At 33.3% G+C, this 21,526-nt stretch overlaps 1 protein-coding gene across 1 annotated transcript; it reads left to right on the top strand.

Moving 5' to 3' along the window:
- The first annotated feature begins 254 nt into the window (after positions 1–254).
- LOC130049665 (uncharacterized) lies at positions 255–18,481 on the top strand. The gene is made up of 8 exons (XM_056147557.1): positions 255–364; positions 1,831–2,009; positions 2,309–2,451; positions 2,798–3,017; positions 3,582–3,775; positions 4,095–4,163; positions 4,504–4,913; positions 18,133–18,481. The coding sequence occupies exons 1-8, from the start codon at positions 255–257 to the stop codon at positions 18,479–18,481; spliced, it is 1,674 nt and encodes a 557-aa protein (XP_056003532.1).
- The last annotated feature ends 3,045 nt before the right edge of the window (positions 18,482–21,526 follow it).

Here is a 21,526-nt window from a genome sequence, read left to right as displayed (position 1 = left end):
TATGACAGAACTATTTATCTGGAAAGAATGTGTACAACTTTGAACAGATTAAATAAAAAACAACCCTAAACAATGTTGTATACAGTAGGCCTAACAATTTTTCTATATGTAGAGCATGCACTTTTTATATACATGTGCTAGTACAATAGTAAGCATTCACGTCATTACTCGGTAGGCGGCGCGACGGTTCTAGAGGTGGTTAGAAGTGCGCTTAAATTCAAGCGTCTGTATATGGAAGCGTAAGTTCACAAGTCATGGATGAAACTTCTTCGCGTTATTCATGTTGGAAAGTCCCACAGATAAAAGCAGAGCTGATAAAAAGAGGTGCAGTGACAACTGGTCGAAAACAGGATCTTATAGACAAGTAAATAGTTCCTCTAATAAACCAGTCGTTTCCGATACGAAGTTAACAACCTTGAACTTCATCACCAGCTGATCACATAGCCATAGGTTTACCGAGTTGTGCATACGTCCCGCAAGGACGAAGTTGGATGTTCTTGGTTGTTGTTAATAAGTATAGTTGCCTGCTTCTAATGTAATCCCCTGAGCCAATTTTCCCTCAGTAGAAATAGTTCATGAATGTTTAGAAATAACAGAAGTAGAGCTCTTTCATGATTTTTTAAAAACGTTTAGATCTATGATGAAATACTGCAGAGGTATTACGAACAAAATTTATTCACGATGCTATATTTTTGATTCGAAAGTTCGCTAAAAATAAACTTTGTGCTTTTGTTATTTCTGTACTACAGATTAATATGATGGAATTATTCTGTAATTATGAAATCATACTGTGAATATTCCAAGATCAGTGCTTTTAATTTCATCAAAACTGAACGAAAAATGAGTTCAGGAGAATTGTTTTTAGATAAATGTATTGAGTATATAAATTATAGATCAAATTTTCTATGGGTACTTATAAGGCCAAAATAAAAAAAAAGTGTTTGTTTCAGGTCGCCTGACTGGCCCTAAATATACCCACTGACCCTATTAATTTTTTTTCAATTTTCCGATTTAAATTTATGGATGTACGAACTATTACTCAAAATCATTTTGTTAAGAGCTAACAGTGTCGACGACAACAATGGCGGCAAATCTTTTAGAAGCTGCTTTGTTGTTATGTAAGTAATTATAAAGAACTATCCGGTGGAAGAATAGGACTTCCACAAGAATACACATGTACAAAAGTCACTCAAACCCGAGTGCAAGGGTAGTCTTTAGCCTAAGAAACATTGTATGGAGTATATACTATGCAATGCTTTTTGTCAAATATATTGTGTATGTGGTTGAATATTGTGTTTTGGGTAGAAGTAGCTGACACATTGATTACAAAAATGTAGGAAAGTGTGCACAACTATTGTGCATATTCTGTACCACCTTTAAAAATTGGTATGGTTTCTGCTCTGTTTATGGTGTCTGACAACTTTGATATATGCTAAGACATTTATTGTAAATGTATATATATCAAAATTCAATCACATAATGTGTATTTGGTCAATGAATTAAATATTGTGCTCTGAACCCATTTTTATCTATTAAACACCTTATACAACAACTGTAACTACCCGGTATCAAATTTTCATTGAAGGCACATATTTATTTATTTTTTTTAAAATAATTTTAAAAAAAAAACCTACTTACCGACCCTTTTTTAAAATCAGAGGCAACCTGAAACAAACATATTATTTTTTTGCCTAACCAAGTACTGAATGTCTAATTATAACATTTTGTGATACTATGCCCTATTGACATGTATTATTATAAATTTATTAAGAAACTTGTTTGGTCTAAACAAGTTGTACACATGATTATCAGATACTATTTTATTGGTAGATTGGAGGCTTATGATAGAAATAAGAATTTCAAGGAGGATCCAATTTTACTACCAGAGCCCCTTGATGTTGGATGGCCAGTGGCTGGCTTTAAACAGATCTTTCAAGAGCACAAGTGCATTATCCCCAAAATTACAAGGGAACAGATCGAAGCATATTTTTTTTTATATCGATTAGCAGGTATACAATTTATAAGTTATATCGGAATGCTATTAAAAACTGAAGAATTTATTAAATCTGAAAGATCTACATATGATACAATAGAGGCCTTTTTGTGTTTTGCACAAGCTTAGTATTGTAAATGTTTGTGATGAAAATGTTCCGAGAATTATAGGAAAATTCTCTCAAAAGGATCAAATTTAGAAAACAGCAAAATTGTCACATATTTTATTCATATTAAAAAATCCTTTTATATCCTTTGTATGAAAGCATGTAAAACATATTGTATCATATTAATTATTTAGATTTTTTTTAATTAGATGACAGACAATGTACTGGAGATCTGAAAGCATTGGTAAAGGGCCAAGACATGTTCGACTCTAACAAAGTTTTGGCATGTTCTGTTTGCATTGAGGATGATATTTACCTCACAGGAATAGTGGGCGCCTCAATGAAACAAAACGTAAGTCAGACAGTAGCATTCTCTGGTATGCACATGTATAAAAAATTTCATGGCCTAATTTTGCTTGTGGAGGGAAATGAATATCATAGATATGGAGGTAACATTATATACACAACTGACATCCTTCTGTATATAATAAACTTGCTTCACCATTTAGGATAAATTAAAACCCAGCCCAATCTCATCAGCTTTTATTTTACAGCATTAGACAGACATAAACCTGCAGCAAATTTACAATAGACATTACTAGTATGACTTTTTAAAGAGACTGATTCACAATTTTCACTAGTAACATACATTTAATGTGTGGGTTTTGTAAAAGATTATTTTCATATCTACTTGATAGGTTACCTACAACTATAAAGTCAGGATCTCAAGAGAGAGTGGTGACCCTCTGAACACACATTGTGAATGTCCAGCAGGGAGAGGGCCCCATGGCACCTGCAAACACCTGGCGGCTGTTTGCATCATGCTCGAGAGATTTGCAGAAAATGGGACATTGAGAATTGCAAAATCCTGCACAGAAAATCTTATGTCTTTCAATAGACCAAAGAGTACATATAGTGGTATGTAAATGCGAAGCACTTTTATGTTAAGTTTGTGAGTAAAATGTCCGGAGTTTACACTTCGATAAATTCTTCAAAAAAAAAAAAATGTTTGATTCTTATAATTCCAATTCATTCACTTATTAACAATTGCAAAAATTTGAATAGTTTCCCTGCACTATGTTATTTGTTTTCAGGCGCGTATGAATACATCGCGTTTTCGGATTTATTGATGTATCAACTCTTGTTCAGCTTTATTTTTGCCCAATCAAAACAATTGTAATAAATAACATTGGAATTATACCCTTTTAATATATAGTGAAAATCTTTAAATATGGGCCAAGGTGACTCAGGTCAGGGATGTGGCCCATGAGCCTCTTGTTTAAGGAAACCATGGGTTTTTTACAGTCAGTTTGCTGTCCCTAGCATTTGTCTGTCAAATTGCAATATTAGTAAGCAACCTATTCTTTTATAAACATGTTTGCAGACATGGGCAAACATAGGTTCATCATGCCGCCCATCTCCATTCAGTATTGAATAAAATATTGTTTGATTTATAGACATGTTTGAATATACATGTAATAGGTTCTCCAGTAAAAGCAGAGGATCTTCCTTCCAAAAAGAGGCCATATGAAGAGTTTTTTGAGGATCCTAGGCCACTCAAACACAGAAACAATCCATCTTACAACTCAATGGTGCAAAACATTATTACTAACTACTGCAGCCAGACATCCAAAGATATCTCTTTGCGGTATCTGTACCCAAGAGCAAATTTTCAGGTACTGTACTCAGTATATTTGAAGAACACATGTATGTAAAACAGGGAAAATAAATTTGAGAATAGGATGTAACCCTTAATGTAGAGCACAGCATAATTGTCTTGAATGTAATGAGAGCTTATGTACAAATATGTATAAAATCTTTTTTATATAACCACACATCTTTGCATTAATCATCATATATAAGTATGAATTTTGCTGTCAATTTAAGTGGTTTTATAAAATTGACCATTTGTATTTGATTAAACACAACAAACATGATTGACAGCTCAAGAATCATCTTGATAGTGTTGCAATTTTCTTTTCTTTTAAAACATAGGTTGTGTCCATGATGCATGATTATGGTCCTTTGCCACTTACAGAACAAATGGTTGATAATGCTTTGATGGTAGGTAATTATTAAAGACATGTATAAAAAATATTAGAAATTAATGTATGAAAATCTTGTATAAAACTGCATTGATTAAAAAAGTTTTCCCCTTTTTCCTTTTCATGGGTTTATCAACAATATTGATACATAATGTTATTTTCACAAATTTTTTCGTGATGCAGAAATACTATTACGTAATTTTTTTTTATGTTTACCAGATGAATTCATGTTAAATGATACCAAATTATAATACATTAAGTTGATTTTCATTGTGAACATGCCATTATTACAAGTTATTATTTTATATAATTACTAGGTCTAATAAATGTTTCTCTAAAAAATGATGAAATATTTGTAGGTCGATGAACGCAAAATTCACCAAATAGAAGTGTCAACTAGAGGACAGAGCAGAAACTCGAAATGGTTTGAGGCTAGGGAGTGGAGGCTAACTGCATCACGATTTGGGGAAGTCTGCAAGGCTACTTGTCGACGCAATACAAATAAGTTATATAGTTCCCTTATGTGTTCAAGTATCAAAACCAAAGCTATTTTACATGGGAAAAATTATGAAAAAAAAGCTTTGAAATTGTTTGACGACAAGTTTTGTATAAAAACAAAAGAATGTGGGCTTTTTGTGTGTTTAGACTACCCATATTTGGGAGCATCCCCAGATGCAGTTGTGGATGATTCTGCAATTGTTGAGGTCAAATGCTCCTACAGTGGAAAAAATGAAATGGTCAAACCAGGAGCACATTTCAAATATTTTATGTTTGATGACAATGAAAATGTTATATTGAAAAAGTCCCATAATTATTATGATCAAATACAGGGTCAGCTGTACATAAGCAAAAGAAAATTTTGTTATTTTGTTGTTTTCACTCTTAGGGATCTTTTTGTTCAGAAAATCCCTCTTGACACATATTACTGTGAACATTCTTTGTTGCCAAAGTTGAAAGTATTTTATGAGAAATATTACAGACCATTCATTGCATCAAAATTATGAACATATCTGTGACTTGTACTAATTTACATGTAAAATACCACATTATTAGAATGTGGTGTTACTTACACAATTTTGGATGTCATGATGATAAAATGCAGGGCCAGCTTGTCACAAGCAACAGGTCATATAAATTATGTCGCCTCTTTTCCATGGGGAGACATTGTTTTTGTATTTTCTGTCCATCTGTTACAAGATCTTGTGAACATTTCTTCTCATATGGCATAAATCCGATAGATTTTACAGGGGTGTGATTTTTCATCTTTTCAGAGGAAATCCTCTGATTTGCTCAATTTTCGAAAAAAAAAAATGAAACACTCTGGATTCGATCTAAAGTGGCAGAAAATGATATTTTTCCAGGTAGGTTGAGGTGTTTTCCTCCCTTTTTGACCAGTTTTCCTCTGATTTCTGAGGAATTCAGTCACATCTGACTTTAAACTACTAATGAAATACTGAATAAATCATTATGTATCATGTTGCAATTAAATGAACTACTGTACGCAGTCAATGTTGTCTCTTTATCTTATTTTATTTCATACTTGGTATTTAAGGACATACGCAACATTTTTAAATTATATATAATTTTTTATGACATTCTATCTCGTTTCTACAAAAATTCTTGAGGTATATTACCACATCTGTTATAGAGTTAGCATAGTTTAAATTACTAGTTAATCCAACCACTGAGATACCAAGGCCAATACACAAACTACAATATAAAATTGAAACCTATTTCGGAAATCATACATGAACTCTTCCAATTGAGATGAAATGTTTTTTTTTCTTTTTTTTTTTTTTTTTTTTTTAGAAAATATCAGAAATAATGCGTATGCCCTTAATCTTCAAAATTATACTTTCATCAAGTAGTACATGTAACAAGTATACATTCTATGACTTCAATGAATTCTTTAAGTTCTGGAAGCTCTTTAAGTCTATGCATTTTTGTGTACAATACACTTCCTGAAATTAGATATGACAAAATATATGAAAACTATTCTAGAACCTAACAGAATTTTGCTGCATGGTATGCCATGTTTCAGAATTTTGTAACTCTTGCTTAATCCAATAATTCTCTCGATATGAATACGTTTTGATGATATTCTCCTATCTTTGACAACTTCATGTGCTTCTAGCTGCGATTTCCCCTTCAAGAAGGTGGGTGTGTTCACAGCTACATCACGACAAGCAAACAAATCCTGAACCATAATTCCTCTATCAGCCATAATGCTGTCTCCCTTCTCAAACATCTTTATGGTTGGATCAAGCAAACATGATTTTTCAATTATCTGCCGGTCACTTGCTGAACCTCTATAGGAATCTGATATGAAAGTAACAGCACCTTTAGGACTGCACCCAATTATGGTTTTCAATGTGTTCTTATGTTTGTAATTTGACCAAGTTACACTTTGACAGTTTACATGCGATGGTTTCTGAATAGGAACCCCAGTTGCATCAAGAATTACTCTTGTTTTCGGAAATTTCCTCTTAAAATCAACTGGCATGGTTTCCTCAACTATATCCTTAGACGGCCAGATGTTGAGCTCTTTTAATTGGAAATGCAGGAAATTTATCCACTGGACTATTACCCTGGATACAGTTGATTCGGAAACTTTGAACAGCATCGCCAACTCTACATCATCTTTGGCCTGTCGCAATTTCATAAGGGTCATAAACAGTTGATCTTTAGGGTGTAGTAGGGAGCATTGGTATTTTAATTCAAATGCAGCAGGCCCCAAGCAGTAGAAGAACATCATGTAGTGGTCAAAATCATCAAACCCAGTGTAATACAAAATTGCTCTATCGTCTACACGGAAATTATCGATTGAGTATTTCACTGATGAAGGAATTTCACACTGAATTTCCTCATCACATGTATTAGGACAGCATGATTCTGGTTTTGAACTTTCCCCCATCGTTGTGACTTCAGTTTCACATTGAATATCTAAATTAACAAGCTCTTGAAAAGATAAATCATCACAGACCTCTCTGCTTTTGTACCGCTTCGCTCGAGGCGACTCATCAGTAATGCTGTTCCGAAACTTAAACACTGTTGGAATTGAGTTTTCTTTCAAACAGGAAAGAGAAATCGGTGGAACATTCATGTAGGCCTACAGTACATGGTAATTTATTCATAATAAGGAGGCCTCCCATTTATATATATGTATATATCTTTCTAGGCCTCTTTATTTCTATTAGCTTTGATAACCATTACATATGGCTATTCATAAATAAATAAATCTTATCTGTATGGTACTGTCTGAGGCATTAGCTATACTTCAAGGACTTGCATGATTATCAACTGAAAAAGAAACAAGAAACCACAAAGCAACACGCACTTCAATATCAAAATGTTAATTGAACAATACACAAAATCAATAAACGAGGAAATGAATGATCAAATAAATAAAATGTAAGATTTGCTTTTAGAAGTACCTAATAGCCCAGAATTTCTGTAGTCATCTGTTCGAAAGTGGAAATGGCAAACAACATCATGTTTCTTAGGCCTCCATAACCGTTTCGTTTTGGGGTCGATTCTCTTGATAGCGACGACCCACTTCTGTTGTAGCTCCGGATCTGATGGAAATTTGTGTCCTCCTGAGTTATTGCACCCTGGGACACAGCAATATTGCGGCATTGTTGCTTTAATAGACGTTTCTTGGCGATATACGGTATTGTTTACATTACACTCAAGCGATGACGCGAAAACCAAACGCTCAGTTAACCACCTCTAGAACCGTCGCGCCCCCTATCGCGGGAAAATTCGAGAATACGTGCTATTAATATTGATGACTATTTTATTTCACAAATCAGAGTAAATGGTGTGGAAAAAAGATTCTCATTTAATAGGTCTATTTAAAAAAAATTACCTTTGACACTTTAATATCTTGGACGTCACCGGCTTCAAAGTGCTTCACAGATCTGTCCAAGCCCTTGAAATTGCTTGCTGTACCACCATATGTTGTTGGTCTTTCGATCATATAACTATAGATATCACTAAATGTTATAGTGGGGATGGACGAGTAACCCGGACTTTCATAAGCAACAACGTTGAATGGTGGTAAGCTGTCCTGAAACGATCCTACTAGCGGAGATTCAAGTGCGTCTTTTTCTACGATCGGTGTTAAAATCGAAGTTTCAGTCTGACTTAACAGCAATTCCTGAATGATTTCTTCTTTTTTCTTTCTTTTAACATCAATGCCAACATCTACCGCCAGATTTCTCGGATTATTTACCTTTAGTTTGTTCAAATTCTCCCGCTTTGTCATTATAATTCATGTAACCAACGTAAACATGATCGAAGGTTGTCGTCCGGAAGCATTTGTGCGCATGTGCGAGATTTATCGCGAAAAGGCTTATTAAGAGATTTGTAGATGTGTAAATTATCTCTTAGCTTTATTTTAGTCCAATTAAAACAATTGTAATGAACAATATTTGAATTATAATGAAACATCATTGGTCCTTCGGATGAGACCGCAAAAACCGAGGCTCCGTGTCACAGCAGGTGTGGCACGATAAAGGTCCCTCCCTGCTCAAAAGCCGTAAGCGCTGAGCATAGGCCAAAATTTTGCAGCCCTTCACCGGCAATAGTGACGTCTCCATATGAGTCAAATATTCTCGAGAGGGACATTAAACAATATTCAATCAATCAATCATTGATACAGTGATAGGCCCTGTGCATAAGTTAAAGTTTATGCTGCCTCAGATATTCTTTATGTGAATTAAGAAATTGATCACAGTTGTCTTCCCTGGTGAATCCTCGCGTAGTGTACATCATTAGCGCCGAGGTAAAGATAGGGGCTACAGTAGAGTATCATTAGTATTTCATGGTCTAAATATACATTACCAAGCTTTCTAACAGATATGAACCTCAGATTACAGTATTTTCCTCTATTATTATCCTGCAATAACACCCATGTATATTAATTTCAAGTTTTCTAGCCATTTAGATGACTGAAGAAATTCCTAGTTTCATAAGTGATAATACCGAATGACATTTCCTTGAAAGTTCTCATATAAAACAGCAAATTGAAACTTTGAAAAGTTGAAAAATAAACTTTGTAGAATGTTAATTTCTATTATTTTTATGTGTTGCTGATTATATCGTAGATTCTTACTAAAAAGATCTGCAGCTCAGGACGAACAGGAAAAAAGTTATGGTTTCTAAAATGGAGTACTATAAAATGCCAGAAGTAATTTACGAGGCCATTTTGTATTGTATTTAGCATGATATAGGAAGAAAACCCAATATAAAATGTGAAAATGTTTTAATGAAATCAAAAGACAACATTTTAAACTATGCAATCAAATCAACATAAACCAACATTCAGTGACACATGTATTAATATCTAATTCTTTTGTAATCATGAAAATTATTTCAAAAGAAATATGTTTTGTCTAAACTTCGCACAAATTTTTAGAATAGATAATGAAATAGTTTACTTACAAAGAATTCTTTTCATACACTCTTCAATGCTTTTGCTTCCCGAATTTTAAATGATAAAATGTATAGCATATCTCTGAAACACTCAGTAAAGGTGTATGACTTTGATTTCGCCATCTGTAATTTACGAGTCGATGTCTGATTAAATCATCAAAATATTTTATTTTGGAACTTTTAGATAGTAAATCAAATAGTATATTATGTATTTTTGCAAGTAATAATCATTCTTATACTATATATAGACATTGAAGAGTACAAATTTTACAAATCTACTTTTAATAAAGAAAGATAATTTTCTGTAATTTACGGGACAAAAAACTTTCTTTATTGGAGATCTTTTTGCAGGAAGTAAACCAGATTTGATAAACGTCTGTATATCAATAAGTCAAATAGATCTATTAAAACGTGAAATCATTTAATTACATGCAGAAAATAAAGTATCTTGTGTAGAATAGATTTTGTTGTTAAAGATGTCCGTATACCTCTAAGTCAGACATTAACAGGGAATAATCGTCTCATATAATCAAAGCTTTTTATTATCCAGTCATTAATTTGTTATATTATAAATTAAAATAAAACATGATTAGACCATACACAATCCTAAATAAAAACTAATCTAAAAATGGAAACCATAAACATTAAGGTAATTTACGAGGCAGAGCCGTAATTCACGTGACATAATGACAATGCCATTTTGTTTACATCTGCATGCCTATTCGACCGACAAATAGTGTTCCATACAATATGAATAAATCACATTATTGCATAATAAGACAATTTTCTGTTTAGATACACAAATAAATAAATATGATAATATAATACAGTCAGAAATTATCCTTTGGCTTTGAATACAACATCGTCCCGCCTTTCAACTTTTTTGTAGACTTCTTGGCCGTATGACGTAATAAACACGCATGTTTTAAAAAATTTAAAAGCTCCCGATCTCGATGTAATTTTTAAAATAGATATTCTTGATGGAATATAGCTATACTAAAATTAGGACTCGTAGATTACGTCCCGTATATTACTTTTCTCAACATAAAACTGTTCAATTTCCATATTTTTTGTTTATATCAAAGTGAATTTTGATTTTTTAATTTCTAAACGATCTAAAGAAAAAACAAACACAAGTAAATTGTATCACTTCCAAGTAGTATGCCCTGTAGGCCCGTCCTGTATGATTACTTTCTTAACCCAGCATACTGACTTTTGTGGATTCTCGGTTTAGTAACTTCTTTATTGTTAACAGCTTGATGGAAATGTTTATGATATCAAATAAAATAGAAAATACATAACTGATAAGAATATATTCTGCCTCTTTCTGAAGCATAAAGTATATTGAATTTTTCAGAAGTACATTGGACTCGTTGATTACATATGATTTGGCGACAAAGTTCATCAGTCCTTTATTAATTTGGAGTTACTTATAACGTACCAAACTTCTTTACAAATTCAACTATCCATTCCAATCTTACGTAAACACACACTGTTTGACCCGAATATGTGACGTTTATTTTTATAACCTGGACTTGAACATGAACCACTCAAATGACGACAAGGGGTTTTCGTAGTACTTTTGTACTTTGGACTCCCGTTCTTAATAAATTCATGCTGAAATGTAGTTCTTTTGATTTTTTAAATTTGTTTTTATATCTTCCTCAGAAATTTTCTCGCCAAATGAATGCGGTATGTGCTATATTATGTTCACGATTCAACTATAAATACTGGCGACATGGTTTTGCTGTTTTATATGAGAATGAGTAAATTTATATAAGGAACCCAACGGCACAGGTAATTATAATTTCATAATGCAGTTTCTTTAAACAACACCACCTGAGACTTTTGAAAAGATCCATCATCTGTCAGACGTAAATCAAACCCACGCTGTATGTAAAGCCTATATAAATGCAGGACATTCGTCATACAGGTCTTGTACATCACAGGAAGAACATGGAAACTTTCAGAGCATGCGCAATAATCTTGGTGTCCGTCCTTGCAATAGACGCTAAACCTTTCCAGGAAGTCAGACTTCTCACGCCACTGAGATTTCGTCTCATACAGAATGGCAACCGGCAATCTATTGGCAAATTGGGGTGAGTATTTGCCTATTAGACAGCAAGTACGCTTTGGTGATTTTTTCTAATTTATAAGGTAGTTGGGGGAAACTTTGGGACATACTAAATGTGTGCCAAGGTTTAATGTAGTCAAGAAAAAGGAGAGATGTCTTGAAATTATTAAAAACCAAAAAGTATGATATATATTGTTTACAAGATACCCATTTTGTTGAAGATCTCCATAATACTGTAAAACAAGAATGGGGTTATGATAAATGTTTTTTCAGTTCATTTTGCAACAAATGCAAGAGGTATTGAAATTCTTTTTAATGATTGATTTAATCTTATTTTACATAGAGAAAAAAAGATAGCAATGGTAATTTTATTATATTAGATGTGAAAATTGAAGATAAAAGATTAACATTGGTGAATTTATATGGTCAAATAGAGATTCACCGGATTTTTTTTTAAAATGTTGTAGAAAAAGCAAAGGATTTTGAAAATGACGATTACATTTTTTATGGTGACTTTAATTTTGTTATGAATCCAAAGTTAGACTGTAAGCATTACAAAGAAAATACCATAAACAATCCTAATGCGAGGAGAACTATAATAGAAGCCATGGAGGAGTTAGATATTTTAGACATTTTTAGAGAATTGCATCCAGAAAGGCAGCGATACACATGGAGACATAAGAATCCTACAAAGTTAGCGAGGTTAGGTTATTTTTTAGTGTCAAATTCCTTGTTTAATAGTGTCCATGATTGTTATGTTGAAGCAAGTTACAGGTCAGATCACTCTATGGTAACTTTTTCTATTAAACTATAGAATTCAAAAAAGGAAAGGGTTTATGGAAGTTTAATAACTCTCTTTTATATAATAAAGAATTTGTTGAACAAGTGAAAAAGACAATTAGTAACACGAAACAGCAGTACGTGATTCCAGTGTATACATTTGATAATATTAATAATATACCTGACAAAGAAATTTGCTTCAAGATTAATGATCAATTATTCTTGGAAATTCTTTTAATGGAAATAAGAAGGCAATCTATATCCTTTTCCTCATACCTTAAAAAAAACACCAAAGAGTGGTGGAATTATCAGAAACTATACAACAGTTAGAAGAGCAAGAAAGTGTTATAGATACACAGGATCTTGAAAATGCAAAGAAAGAACTAGAAACTATTCGATTAGAGAAATTAAAAGGGGCTATGATTAGATCAAAGGCCAAATGGATTGAAGAAGGTGAAAAACCTAGTACCTATTTCAGTAATTTGGAGAAAAGAAATTATGTTAATAAAATAATTCATAGAATCGAGAATAATGATTGTGATACTATTACCAGTCAAGAAGAAATATTAGAAGTGGTATGTGATTATTATGAAGAATTATACAAGAATAAAAATACCGAGGGGAATAAAAGGACATGGGAGAATGATAATATGTTTAAGGAAGTCCGAAAACTGTCTTTTGAAGAAAGCCAAATATTAGAGTTGGAAATCAAATATAGTGAAGCCATTGACACTTTGAAAAGAATGAATAATGACACTAGCCCTGGTAGTGATGGTTTTACAATGAATTTCTCAAGGTTTTTTTTTGGAAAGATTTAGGTCAATTTGTCTTACGATCTTTGAATTATGCATTTGTAAATGGTGAATTATCTATTACTCAAAGACAGGGTATTATCGTCCGCCTTTCAAAGCCAAACAAGCCTAAACAATATTTGAAGAACTGGAGGCCTATTACAATTATTAAATACAGTCTATAAACTTGGGTCAGGATGTATAGCCAATCGAATAAAAAGAGTTTTACCTAAGTTGATAAATGGGGATCAAAGTGGTTTCATACCAGGGAGAAATATATCAGAAAATACCAGGATGATATATGATATTATGCATTACACTCAAGTCAAAAATATTCCAGGTATGATCCTGTTTATTGATTTTGAAAAAGCATTTGACACAGTGTCTTGGGATTATTTATTTAGAGTATTACGCTTTTTTAATTTTGGAGAGGGCATACAAAAATGGGTAAAGTTATTTTACACAAATATTATGACAACAATAAACCAAGGTGGGAATTTATCAAGATGGTTTTTGAATAGGAGAGGCTGTAGACAAGGAGGCCCAATATCCCCTTACTTATTTTTACTATATGCAGAAATTCTAGCGATCAAAATAAGAAGTAACAAACAAATTCAGGGTATACACATTAATGTTTCTTATAACACATTTTGCAGATGACACTTCTGTTTTCCTTGACGGTTCAAAAATGTCATTGGAAATAACACTACAAGAGCTTCAGGATTTCAAACTTCTGTCGGGTCTTGCAGTTAATTATTCAAAGAGTCAAGTTATATGGATAGGTAGCAAAAGGTTTTGTGGGGAAAAGATAGTGAACAATACGGAGTTGGTTTGGGGAAGTAAGACATTTCAAGTCCTGGGAATTGAATATGATATTGATTTGGACAAATGGTTAAACAAATTATAACAAAAAGGTCTTGTCTATCCAACTTTTATTAAATCAATGGAAAAGAAGAAATTTAACACCAATAGGACGAATAACGGTTGTTAAGTCCTTAGCAATTTCCAAAATAGTACATTTATTCATTTCTTTACCAACTCCTACGAAAGACATCATAGAAAAGTTAAATAAATTATTTTTTGATTTTGTATGGAAAAGCCCTGTGGCTAAGATTTTTTTAAAAAAAAGTAGTTACTCAAGAATACATAGATGGGGGTTTAAAAATGGTAGATATTGAAAACTTTGATGCAAGTATGAAAATTTCATGGATCAAAAAACTGTTACAAACTACAAGTATACCAAAGTGGCAGAAGATTTTAGGAGCAAGCATAGATATTTACAAAATAATTAAATTAGGACCAAACTTTGCATTAAAGAAATTAAAACCTTTAACAATCATTTCTGGATGGATGTTTTTAAATCCTGGAAAAAACTCTGCATATGTTTTGATAAAAACAATGCTACTAAAGAAATGTGTAAAAGTGTAATATGCTATAATGACAATATACAAGTAGATAATAGACCTATTTTTTTTTAAATCATGGTATGAAAATGAATTTTTTTTGGTAAACTCATTGATAAATGAGAATGGAACATTTTCATCATATGATCAATTTACAGATATTTATGTTGGGGTGCATACAAACTTTTTAGATTTTTTTAGTGTATTACAAGCAGTTAAGAAACATTGTAAAAATGTTGCTCTTAATCATTTGAGCAAAGAAGATGAACCTATTATGCCATTACATATTTTACCATTTGCCTTTGCTAATGCTGGAAATAAGAAAATATACAAGATTTTCAATTACAATGGTGAAACACCAACAGGTCAAAAGAAATGGAACAAAAAAATTTACAATTACAGACCAGGAATGGAAAAAAAATAATCTAAATGTTTTTAAATTTACAAATGATAGAAAAATACAGTGGTTACAATATAGAATAAACCAAAGAATATCAACTACAAATACTTTCTTGAAAAAAATTAAAATAATCAATCATGACATGTGCAGTTTTTGTGTTAGAGAAAAAGAAACACTAGAACATATTCTATATGAGTGTGAAAAAGTGCAGAATTTTTTTATGTATTGTTTATAATTGGTTTTTTGAATCTTTTACATTTAATATTGTCACAGATAAGAAAGCATTTTTACTTGGCTGTTCAGAGAATGAATGGATTAATATCATAAATTTTCATTTGAAACATTATATATAATTGGTACCGTATAAGTTTTACATTATGACCCCTGGGTCGAGGCCTCTGCTGGTGGACTGTTAGTCCCCGAGGGTCTCTACAGCCCAGTAGCTAAGTACTTCGTTACTAGCTTGAAAATACGGATGTTTATTTAATTGCTGTTATAAAATTTAGAAATTCATTTCAAAACTAAAGATTATCTCCCTCATGCATAGCTCTTATCCTTGGACGAATTTGGCTCCACTTTTTTGGCACACTGTTTTTGGCTATATTTAGCTCTGAAGCTTCATAGTTATTTCGGATTTCAAACATTTCGGTTGAGCATCACTAAAGAGACATTATTTGTCGAAATGCGCATCTGGTGCATCAAAATTGGTACCGTATAAGTTTTACATATATTCTTCTCGATGTAAAGAAAGTCCACTGCTTTTAGTTAAATTTAAGAATATCTGGATAAATGTATATCATATTGAAAGACACATAGCTTTTAAGAAGAGTTGTATAGAACTATTTGAGGAAAAATGGAAATTGTTTAAAAAACTGAATGAATGATTTTATATTACATTGTGTATAAGAATATTATAGGCATAGATGCTACATTACATCAGCATAATTTGTGCATGCATATATATTTCTACTGATTTTGATACCAAAATGTTAAGACTTTTAGATTGTGCACAGGGTAAACAAAACAACATCACCTATGTTGGCAATTATTTCCCATTATTTTATGTATTTGTTCAGCAGCCAGAGTAACTTTCCCCTCTATCTTCTTACTCTTTACTTCTATCTTTGGTATGAAAGTATAGCATTAGTATGAAAGTGGACGTTTGTGTAAATAGCATTGAGTCCCCATACCCGCTGGTCAGGTTGGGATGTAGGGGCAGTTGTAAAAATCCTGACTAAAAGAATTGAATAAATGTGTTGAATCAAAAAAAAATGTGTTGAAAGGCATTTGGACTTCCGGATAGTGTGGAAAAAATGCTAGGAACTGTTTCACTTTAAAATTTTGAGATGGCGATAGAAGAATAGAAGTAAGACCCATATCGTGCACAGATTAAATGCCTTGTAAATCTACGACATTTTATAAGTATCTGTAACTTTCTGGTGTATCCAAATTGAGCTCCAAGTCGCAGATCATAACAGAAAGTAGGCACTGTACACGGAGTAGTTGTCGAAATTCCATTGTGGGTCGGGAATTTGTTCTACATTCTCCAATTATTTCACAGTAGGTTTAAAGACATAGTCCATGACGGACTATCTCTAGGTAGATAGGTATGGAAATGTGTATTTTTAGCAGTGTATTTCCAATATCACAGTTACGAAGTTAGCCACCAGAATTCCCGGGCTTAATCTCGGCACAGCGCCAAACCTAACATGTTTAATTAACGTTGATAATGAGACGTGAAACTCACGGGAGTTTCCGATATGACCTTGGAAACGAAGGCCCCTTGTAGCGGTGGGTTTTTGCACGAAAAAGAACCTTCATTACTACGGCGCCATGATTTTGGTCAATTGCAGAAAACTGGTAACGTCTCTACAGCAGTACAATGAATACCACAATTTATTTGAATATATTTAATAGCAATAATAAACCTCCGTGGGGAAAGTTCGTAATCTGAAAAATACGTGCTTGTGACAAATAGCGATGTTTTATCGTCATTTAGAAGAACAATATTTTAAGTCCCATCTTTGTTAAACGTTTTGGATTGTAGGTGATCAAAATGTAGTGTAAACGGGTCCATAGGGGGCAAAGTACGAAAACAAAATAGTCCCTCAGAAATTAATTAGTGACGCGCATGAATATATTGGATTAACTGTTGAGGGTTACTACCTAGCGAAAGAAGTTTACTTCCGGTGACAGTAATAAAAAGTTGAAGATAAAAGATAGTGATCAATTGCATAACCCCTATTAAGAATACAAAATTAAGACTTACGAGTTGGTCAAACACGGACTCCTAGACATACGTACTAGAGGTGGGACTGGGTGCCTAAGAGGAGTATGCATCCCCTGCCTTACAAGCCGTAAACACTATCGATATGGCTTTCATAAGAAATTAACAAGACTTGTGAAACTGTAATGTTTCTTATACCTAAAGAATGGTCTTGTTATAAGCAATAGAGGTGTCGGATAAGAAAACATCATCACTATCCATTCAAATGTTATGGCCATGAAGGTTAAAATTTCACAGACAAAGAGATCAGAGGCTAGACACTCCCGAATATCTGATTGCAAGGGATAGAATGACGACTATTTTATGAAAAACCTAGCAGAAACTGGTGTCTTGGGATATAGTTCTTGCCTCGGATTTGACGCAAAAGTTATTCCCCACACAGGCAGTCGTTTTCGGGTTTTCAAAATTCATGTATTGATGTTTGGAAAATTTGGTATTTTGTCATTGTTACACGACATCATATTATCGATGTGTACAACTGATATTCGTGGAAAGAAGTCCTCACCTCCTAGTAGAGTCAGAAAATATTCAAAAGAGGCTGGTTTAAAGACCAGCAAGGTTGAACATTTTAAAGAAAATTGTCTTAATGTGCCATTTTGGGGTCTCCGTCCCCTATTTTTATAAAAAAAAAAAAAAGAGTATAAACTTGAAACAACATTCCCCTCTCTATTTCAAAGATGCAATTCTCGCCAGATTACTTCCAATTTTGAACACGAGGTAATCTACTACATTTACTGCTACGAATAGAGTCTTCTTGCATGTAATCAGTGCAACGAATAGAATGTTATAAATCTTTCCAAAAATTCTATTTCTTCAGCAACCATGGAAACCAAGAAACAGAAATGCCACTGAAAAGCAGTGAAGGCCGGTGTGCATGTCCAGGAAGTTACAGAGAAAACTGCGCATGCGTTGATGAGAGAGTTTATTTACAAAATCCTTCGAAAAACGGCATCCCTGATCGTAATCCCGACAACAAAAGGGTCGAATCTGTTGCCAACAAAAGACAAAGGGCGTGGTTTGGTGCCATTCAAAAGAGGCAGAGTTATCGTCATGACACAATGATTGACAGCAAGGAGACGGAGCCAGAAAACGAGGATAACAGAAACATCATTGAACTCTTGATTGATTTCTATGGCGATGAGTTCGAAAGACCAAGACATTTTTAAAAAAGCAGATCAGTTAACTCCTAAGACTGTCAAATACTACGGTCATGCTCTTTCATATATCTCATTCGTGTGGTGAATATCTACCATGCCTCGATATCAAACGTATATAACACTTACTGTCCGGACTACTTTTGAGATCATCCCCAATTCAAAATTCCCTGGTCTGTTTTCCCGTTTATTATATAGGTTACATGAATAATTTAAAAACGCATGATTATATTAAATAATCTTTTCAACAATATCTATCAAATCTAAAGTATAAACAATATGCTGATTAATTTGTTTATCAAACGAAATCTAGGTATCAACTTTATCGGAAAAATGATCAGATATTTTCAAATCTGAAAAGTCGGTATACTATTGATACAAGTACCAGAACGTACAAAGATTGTGAGAGAATAGCACTACGCCCACCGTTTCTGTACACACTAAACAAATACTCTGAAATTACGATTATAGAAAAGTGCCTGTAAACAGATCTCGAGATCTCAACAATTATTGTCAACGAGGAGCAAGTCTGGCCCGGCGGATCATACATAGATGACCCAGCAACTCGATTCAACAGACCACATGTCTCTTCTCTGGAGCCGTTTTAGACGTTATAAAGATTGACATATTTACATGTACCGTGCTTACTCAACCGTGTCTCACAGGTAGTCGTCTACTCCCCCTCCAATATCCAAGAAAACACGTGCAATATTGTATGAATTTAAAAAGATCGTAATTTCATTAACACTTTGTTCAGTAAATTAACTGATTATCTAAATTAAAGCAATACTGGTCCACTGTCATAAATTCAGATAGTCGCAACCAAAACTCTTTCAATTGTACGTCAATGATGTCATGCCAAAGGCAACCAAAAAAAAAAAAAAAAAAAAAAAAAAGAAGGAAGAAATATGATATATGATAGCTTATTAAAAATGAAATAAATACTAGGCTTATTTATTTTGATTCTTCTAAAACAAATTTCATTCATAGAATAAAAATGTGTGTAACTGAGTAACTGTATAACATTCATCGCACTACGCGGGTACGTTAAGAACATCTTTACTGGGATAAAAGCCGCGAAGCAATGTGACGCCACAGTTGGTGCCATATAATGTATATTATATTATATTATATTCCGATTTCATTTTCATGTAAGTTTTATTTATGCATGAAATTAACCATACAGCTACTATGAGCCAAAGAAATACGAAATGTTCTACTGTTGTCGTGTAATCTGTGTCTGATCAATATGAAAGTAAACTGATGACGTCATAACTATACATCGAGTGACGTTGACATATGTAAAGAATTTGTTAGAGTGTGCCATATAAATATAGACTAAATGTGGAGTATTTGAAATATATGTCATGGGATATATGGAATATATACATATAAACGTGAAACACTGAGAATTTATTTATTATATGCTTTACGGTATGACCGTTGAGATGAGCGAAGACCAATAACATCTTCAGGCAATTTAAAAACAATCCGTCTGTTCATTCGACGCGGGAAATATGTAACAGTGCATTGTGACGTCATTATTAGCTGTGACTGTTTTCCTTTCAAACCATGCAATATTATTCATTATTATATACTTTCAATTTCATCTCTTCTTTTTTCTTTAAAAGTTTGCGTGCATATATCACACGATATATGCCCGGAAACATTCCGGCCCGCAAACATTACGTCACAATCAAATTTCTACGCCTTTAATTTTTTTTTTTTTTTTTTTTTTTTTTTTTTTTTTTTTTTTTACATTTTTCGTGTTTTTCATCTTTTACTCAGTTAAACCGATAAAGTTATTGTTAAAAATAAAATTATTGTTAGTTTCTAAATGAAATTGAAAGTATATAATAAAAAGGTTATAGACTTTGTATGGGAAATATGACGACCTCGTTTTTTGTCGCGAACGGACCTCGCAAGCTGGGTCCGTCTACGCGCCAAAAAACTCGGTCGTCATATTTTCCCATACAAAGTCTATAACCTATAACAACAAAACGTTCGAAGGTATTAGATTGATTGATGTTTTCCACCACACTTAACAATTTTTCAGTTATCTGGTGGCGCCTAGTTTTTATTGGTGGAAGAGAGATCCCAGAAACAATGTACCTGTGAAGAGACCACAGACCTTCCGAAAGTAAACTGGGAAACTTTCTCACTTACCGGCGAGAGCGGGATTCAAACTCGCGCCGACAGAGGTGAGAGGCCGTGTGATTTTGAGCGCGATGCTTTAACCACTCGGCCATGGAGTCCCCTGGAAGGTATTAGAGAGCTTGTCTGGAATTTAAAAACATGTATGGTACTTTACAAACTATTTATTTGTTTTAATTACGGGGTTGACAATGAAGTATACCGCGGTGACGGCGACATTTTCTCGGAAGCATTATGGGTAGTCCCTTTCAGTTTTCAGCTGTTGTCTCAAAGACGGTTTACGCTATTTGGTACCCCTTGCAGGGCGGCGACCACGAGTTACCTGTCCCTATACAATGAGTTAATTCCCCCTGTATTTCATCTGTTAAGTTGTATTTAAAAGAAAAGTCACGTGACTGGGCTAAGGTAAGCTGTGACCTACTCTGCTCCGTCAATTTTGACAATATTTGGACTGTTTTCGTAGTCAGTTGGTCTCCAGATTCACCATATGATTTCGCGACGTTGTCGCCGATATATGAATTTAATTTTGTGCAGAATTCAACCTTACATATAGTGAAAACTTTGGAGATCCTTATTGTGAACAGTTCTGCTGTGTGGTGAGTACGTGTTCACCCGTGTTTACCTGAAATTATTCTGTGTTAAACATTGGTAAAAGTCTTTCTGCAATATGGAAACCTTATCTAAGCCAGCCCGTATTGCCAAACACTCGAAGACACAAAACATTTAATCTTTGAGTGTAGAAACGTACAATTAATATGGAAGAAATTAGAAAATCATTTGAAATTTAATTTAAAATGGAAACATGTTGCATTAGGATTTTTTCATGATGAAAATAAAGCTACCACTTCAATAAATCATTTATTATCATATACACCTTATTACATATATAAAATAAAGATGAAG

This window comes from Ostrea edulis, chromosome 8, assembly GCF_947568905.1.
Source record: "Ostrea edulis chromosome 8, xbOstEdul1.1, whole genome shotgun sequence".
NCBI lineage: Eukaryota > Metazoa > Mollusca > Bivalvia > Ostreida > Ostreidae > Ostrea > Ostrea edulis.
This window is presented reverse-complemented; position numbering and strand designations above follow the sequence as displayed.

What these genes read in the sequence shown, in the direction of transcription:
- LOC130049665 (XM_056147557.1), top strand. Translation starts at nt 255, where the DNA reads ATGGATGAAACTTCTTCGCGTTATTCATGTTGGAAAGTCCCACAGATA. An exon ending in AAACAGGATCTTATAGACAA is followed by an intron (nt 365 to 1,830) that starts GTAAATAGTTCC and finishes TTTTATTGGTAG; the next exon opens with ATTGGAGGCTTATGATAGAA. An exon ending in ACCAAAGAGTACATATAGTG is followed by an intron (nt 3,018 to 3,581) that starts GTATGTAAATGC and finishes TACATGTAATAG; the next exon opens with GTTCTCCAGTAAAAGCAGAG.